This window comes from Bremia lactucae, linkage group LG1 (assembly GCF_004359215.1).
Source record: "Bremia lactucae strain SF5 linkage group LG1, whole genome shotgun sequence".
Lineage (NCBI taxonomy): Eukaryota > Oomycota > Peronosporomycetes > Peronosporales > Peronosporaceae > Bremia > Bremia lactucae.
In genome coordinates, this window is record NC_090610.1 from 2,981,506 (window position 1) to 2,987,576 (window position 6,071).

General features: G+C 43.5%; 2 protein-coding genes across 2 annotated transcripts; one reads left to right on the top strand and one right to left on the bottom strand.

Moving 5' to 3' along the window:
• The first annotated feature begins 1,210 nt into the window (after positions 1-1,210).
• Positions 1,211-2,805, top strand: CCR75_009601 (uncharacterized protein). The gene is made up of 3 exons (XM_067967640.1): positions 1,211-1,775; positions 1,829-2,494; positions 2,564-2,805. Exons 1-3 carry the CDS (start codon positions 1,485-1,487, stop codon positions 2,759-2,761), a joined length of 1,155 nt encoding a protein of 384 aa, XP_067823018.1. The 5' UTR covers positions 1,211-1,484; the 3' UTR covers positions 2,762-2,805.
• Positions 2,806-2,928: 123 nt separating this feature from the next.
• On the bottom strand, positions 2,929-4,477 carry CCR75_009600 (uncharacterized protein). Its single transcript, XM_067967639.1, has 4 exons — positions 4,452-4,477; positions 3,623-4,382; positions 3,220-3,549; positions 2,929-3,162 (listed from the first exon to the last, which is right to left on the bottom strand). Exons 2-4 carry the CDS (start codon positions 3,755-3,757, stop codon positions 3,007-3,009), a joined length of 621 nt encoding a protein of 206 aa, XP_067823017.1. The 5' UTR covers positions 3,758-4,382; positions 4,452-4,477; the 3' UTR covers positions 2,929-3,006.
• Between the last annotated feature and the right edge of the window lie 1,594 nt (positions 4,478-6,071).

A 6,071-nucleotide genomic window follows, 5' to 3' on the forward strand; every position in this document is an offset into this window, starting at 1 on the left:
GAACCATTATGGATTATGGTCTGAGCATAAGGCGTTGTGGTTATACCCAACGGAGAAGCGGCTGCGCCTTTATGGGCAGCGCTCTCGTTACTTGCCGCTGCGCTATCCAGCGCAGTCGACGAGACAGCATTCGTAAATGTTGCTGTCTCCATGTTGTGAGCTATGAGAGAAGTTGTGATGGGCAATAATGCGCCATACCTTCCTCATGAGCTCGTTTTCCGTATCACTACTATGAGGTAACGGCAACGGGGGTCGACTCATTGTCGTCGACAATGAGCGATGGATCAGCATCCACACTGATAAAGTGGGATGGATCCTTTAGCCCCGTTAACGCGACAGCAGCAGTAGCTGTTGGCGTTTCGACTTAGGCATTGGACGCGGCCGGCGAACTAATGCGGCGCGTACGCTTAGTGCGAGGTTGGGTGGGCGTCTTCGCAGACGACCCACCAACGTGGCCCTTTTTAGGTGGCATCTTTTGCGCCGTGTATGGAAACACAGGTCGCTAGAGTGATTGAGTGAACTAGCGGCGCGTAAAGCTGCTCGCAGTTCCTCGCTCCTCTTTGACAAATTTTAAAATGTAAATTCGTTCGTAAAGAAGGGGATGGTGTAACGGGCTAAAGTTGCCCTAATGTTTCACAGTCCCCGTTGGGTACACTTGGTGTACTTAAGGGGGTGGTCAATTACTAAATAATAGTAATTAGACCCAGCACTTGGGTGTGGTGCACATTTGTGACCAACCCTTGTGTTTGTGATGCACATGGGTGCATTCACATTAGGAGGGATGACGCCCAGCGTCATCCGTGATGACGGCTAGCGTCATCCGTTACGCGAGGCATCTAGAAAGATACGCTCGCAATACATATTAAGTGTTATCTATAGAGATGACATTTTAATTGGTAAAAATAGTTATTTGTATTTAATTCTATTATATATAAATCAGTCTGAAAATTACTTCCTACTTGGTAAGTGCTCACGAGGAGACGGATTACCGCTCCCGTGACGACACCTAACCAGAGTACTTAGTGTGTTGGGTGAGGTCGCTTACGCGCCCACCACAACTACCTCACTGCACGCAAGAGAAGCAGGTTAAACCGCTTCCTCGCTGTGCTAGGGTGTGTGTCTAAGTAGAGCGTGGCCGCATTACGACGTGCCCGCCTACAAGTGTACTTGAAATAACGTAAGGCACCACTCGCAACTAAAGCAGTGCGAAGTGGACTTGTACTGAAGCAGTACAAGTCGTAGTGCCCCGTTACACCTACCGAATATTTAGCAGTACAAAATTTGACTAATGCAAGTGTTTGATCCCTTGAACAATGTTTCTAACGGATGCGTCTGGGTATTTTGTTTCCTAATGGCCAATTCGAAAGGAGTCAATAATTGTTATTTATTTAACCGATGCCAACTTTAACGATTTCATCTTTCTTATTTATGCCAATTTAAACAGCTATCTCTATTAACCTTGTAACCTTTTATGCTAGTAAAACATGTCAACGTATCTGCTGCTCGTACTGCGTGGCCTTGAGATTTTAGTGGAAGACGAAATTCGGTCGAAGCTACAGGTGGAACGTCTAGAAATATGCAGTGTGCAGGAGAACGTTCGGCCGCCTTATCTGCAGGTGATGCAAGGCCAGGCGGCTGTGGGTAGAATAATTTTGCAGACCAAGTCGTCAGTTGCGGAAGTGCAGAAGCTTCGTTCTGTGCAGGCAGCGCTGGCATTTCTAGCCAAGAACGACGACATTATCACTAATAGTGATATTGGCGTTATGCAAATTGGGGTACCAATTAATGACTTTTAGTAGATAAAGACTAACAATTAGTTTTGGTGCAGCAATTAGTTTTTGATGCCGATTGGAACTCAGCCGTGACTTTGTGGAGGCAGTTCACACTGTGTCCAATAAAAGATAGCAAACTCAAATTTCGAGGATCGTGCGTACGTGATGGCAAGCATAAGTACAACTCGCAAACTGTAGCGGGGGAAATTGGTGCGCGAGCAGTTGAAAAATTTGGCTGGGAAGTAAATCTTACGGAGTTTGACCTCGAGGTGGTCGTGATAATTTTCCACAAATTTGCGGTTGCTGGAATTGCTCTGGCTGATCCGCGCCAGATTCAGTTCCGCAATCGTTTAGCGAATGAAACTCGTAATGCGCTCGCTGATTCGCAATATATATCGACGCTACGTCCTAGCACTGCATATCTCATGCTGCAGCTCGCGCAGCACACGTTCGGTGACGTGGTGCTGGATTCAATGTGTGGAATTGGCACTCTTCCAATCTGTGCCGCAGACTTTACCAGCAATGGCGTGTATGCACTTGGTGGTGAGTTGCATCAGTCGCCAAGCAAAAAGGCAGGTCGGAACGCGCGCACCCGACCACGCTTCGTAAATATTGTACGCTGGGACAGTACACACTTGCCCTTGCGTAGCCATTGCATTGACCGAGTCCTGATTGATATGCCGTTTGGCCTTCGCTGCGGCACCCAGCGCCAAAACAACAAGGTTCGTCACCACCTCTTCGTCAATTGTTGTTTTGCTCGCTTTGTTGATACGTGCCTCTTCAATGTTTAGATGTACCCAAAAGTCCTTAAAGAGCTCCATCGTATTTTGCGTCCTAATGGTCGTGCGGTGCTGCTTGTGATGTCCAAGAAGCTTTTTAAAGGCGTCATGAAGGACCTGCAGTTTCAAATCGAAGCCGAACACATGGTGAGTATCGGTGGTCTAGGCGGAGCCATCTACGTCATTCAGCCTATTGATATGCTCCTCTAACATAGGCCAGAATATAGAAATTACAAATTTGAATAACTCCAATATTTTCTTAGTTCCAGTTAACGTATGCGAAACGGGCATTGACATCAAATAAGCTTGTGTCCACATTTAGACGCAGGCCAGAAACTGAATTATTCCTCCGATGCTTGCTAGACTCGGACAGCAACTTCAGTTTTAAGAAATCTATATTATTGCTATCAAATACATTTATCGTACTTCCACACATACTACCTACTAGACGCGGCTTACTCTATTTCCGTGTCGGGTTTTATCGAGTTGATGACGTTAGGCTTTAAACCTTTAGGGGCAATGACAACGTGGCTGGACCCTGACGACAAATTTGACGTTTGCTGACACGAAACATTGCAAAAAGCTGAACTGAGTGGGAAGCAATTAATGCCCTGCATAATGATAAAAAGCCGTAAGAACCACTTAAATAGTTTAGGTTCTCCACGCACCGGATCGCATGATTCATGAAATGGATGCGTGTGCACTGGTTGTGTCCCAGTTGAATTTGCTACTGCTTGGCGTCGATGGTGGTGGTTGGACAATTTCATACGCGAGAGCTGCTGGTTGGGTTGTGTCAAGCTAGCGGTTGCTACTGGACCAAGATGTGAATACTGTAAACACGTCACCAGCTTGCTCACTTCTTGTTGCAGACAATCGCGGTCTCGGCGCAATTCATTGCGCTCTCGTTTCAAATTCTTAATTATAGAGACGGCCTCCTGCAAAACGGCACTTTTACGGAATCGATTGGAAAGTCCCAAGAGATCAGCCAGCTCCTCAAACTGACGCAGCACCAGCATCCAAGTTTCATTCAAAGACCATGAAAAATAAATAGAATTGATTTATGCATATTACCTTGACATTCACCTCATGACGACGCATTTTTTCGCGCGACTTTTTCCGAAGCCCACGGTCATCATCCAGCGTTAGTAAAGGTTCACTGCATGGGCTTCCGATAGTTGAACAAACTCTAGGGTCGCACGGCCGCATGGCAGGGTCATAATGTTAGATAAACAGAGAGCTCGTAAGAATAGGAAATCGTATTCAACGTTGAACACCGCTTCTTCTTGCGAGAACAAAATGCGCATACAATCACGTAGCCGTACCTTATTGCTTTCATGGAAGTTTCAGATTTATTCATCTCATCACTGCTGTCCATATTAATGTTCTGACACTGCATGGAAGTAGCAGACCTGTTATTTCCATAAGGACATAGAAAGGCTTTCTCTGAAGTTTGCTTTGAGCTGACATTTGCCACCTCAGCATCCGGATTAGCACTGGCGGTTGGAAGTTCTGCCTCTAAAAGCTTTGCAATGTCTTTTCCTGGCGAGACATAGCCCATATCGATTTCCAGTTGTCCGCTGTATTTAACAATCTCCGAAATGGAAGCATGCGGCGGTGACGTCGAGTATTGAGCAGCTGAATGAGCAGAAGCGACAGAATTCATCGCAATCTGAGCGTTCATTGCCGGTTGAGGATCCTGCTGCAGCTCTTCATCTGCATAGCCCAATAAAAATCCTTTCCAATTGTCATCGTTATCCGTTTGCAAGAAATATTCGCCAAGGTCCTCAATTTGCAGACCCGACATGTCCTCATCGAAGTCCATCGTCGGATTCTACAACAGCCATACGAATAAATTTTGCTCTTATCATCAGCCACCATGTTTTAGCAGTTTCGTAAATACCTCGTCGCCTTTGGACAGTAAACCCTGGGTTTTCTATTGCTATGCAAACGAGCTGCTGCACTTGCATGGCTTAGCCAGTCACGTAAATTGTATTCTGCCAATAGGAGATCAAGTTTACATCTGTAAACCAATCGCCAGCTTGAGAGTGAACCCTAAAAATTTTAAGAAATACAATGTATTTTTTATTGTAATGTAATCGGATAAATATTTTTGTTGATTATCAACTTCATATTTTTTTAATTTTTACAATTATATACTATGTTTAGCTTTTTTAAATTTAATTATATGAAACTAATCAAATTTTATTTCAAATTCCTTCTATTTATATACCCAATTGTAATTTTTATATCTTTTTATTTAAACTTAGAAGCAGAATTATTATAATTAAAGCGAAAAGCGTGCCATCGAAATAATAAAAAATCAATCTGTGTCATTTACAAAAGCTATTTTTAAAATCAACACGATTAATAAGTGGACAACTACTTGACGATCAGCATCATTTTTCGTAACGGGGTTCTGTCACATAAATATTATTTCCGATAAGAGGAATAAAAAATATAACTTCCTATGAGAGAAATTAAAAAAAGAAGTACACAATTATTATCTTTTATTAATTTTGACCTATTAGTTCCATTATTACCATATCTTTGGTAATATTGACGCAACAAGACACTAGTTCTGGTAAGAATGATCTAAGTTTATATCAACTCCGCCGATTCTTACAAGACGCGATCAAGCGATGCGCAAGGAGGCGTAATATTTAGATAGTCATTTATATATGAAAGCCAGTCGATAGAAGATCGTTACGAAATAACTTAATAAAGCAAAACAATTGTACATTTTCTCTATACTAAAGCCTTAGTTTCTAACTCTAGTAGCTAAGACTTCTTCGCTACTTGTAAATCGCTTCTACACGTCAGTGTACGTGAAGTAATCGAGGCACCTCGCTTTGACTTTCATCAGTGTAGATTGACTAATACTGTGGTCAGTACTAGCGAAAGGTGCCCCGTTATATTTGCCACTTCCATAGGTAGCTAGTTTTGCAAAATTTTAGACACTCAAATTAGCTCTCTTTCGCTGATCAAACCAGCAACATTTGTATAACTTATACAGGGGCTTCGCCTTTGCTTTCCCGTTAGTTCACTGACCACCAAGCTGCCCCCTATTTAAGCCCGCCCTAACAACAATTATCCCGATCTCAGCATGTTGCCACTCCCAGATAGCTCTAAAATCACGCCGCAGAAAGGCGCGCTCCTGCATGAATTCAATAAATTGAGCTCTGCAACGGTACCGGCTCAAACGCCGATAACACGACAAGACGTAATCATTGATGGTATGTCAAAGAGTACTATCTTTTCGTCAATAAATTGGATGGATGGATTCTATCAGATTCTTATGCGTGAACAAGATATTCCGTTCACAGCAGTAAGCACCCGAAGCGGTATGCTATGGAAGTGGCTAATCATGCCACAGGGACTTAGTAATCTCCCTGCGACATTTAACAGATGTGTAACCAATCTGTTCAGACCGGTGCGGGATTTCGCACCGAGATATTTTGATGATGTCTTCCTTCATTGCAGAGCCATGTATGGAAAGTCGGACGTTGAAGTACATCGTACC

Coding starts and splice junctions, on each gene's coding strand:
- CCR75_009601 (XM_067967640.1), top strand. CDS start 1,485: ATGTCAACGTATCTGCTGCTCGTACTGCGTGGCCTTGAGATTTTAGTG. Junction 1,776..1,828: donor TTGGCGTTATGCAAATTGGG/GTACCAATTAAT, acceptor GTTTTGGTGCAG/CAATTAGTTTTTGATGCCGA. Junction 2,495..2,563: donor CCCAGCGCCAAAACAACAAG/GTTCGTCACCAC, acceptor TTCAATGTTTAG/ATGTACCCAAAAGTCCTTAA.
- CCR75_009600 (XM_067967639.1), bottom strand. CDS start 3,757: ATGCGGCCGTGCGACCCTAGAGTTTGTTCAACTATCGGAAGCCCATGC. Junction 3,550..3,622: donor GTCATGAGGTGAATGTCAAG/GTAATATGCATA, acceptor GTGCTGCGTCAG/TTTGAGGAGCTGGCTGATCT. Junction 3,163..3,219: donor TTCATGAATCATGCGATCCG/GTGCGTGGAGAA, acceptor ATCATTATGCAG/GGCATTAATTGCTTCCCACT.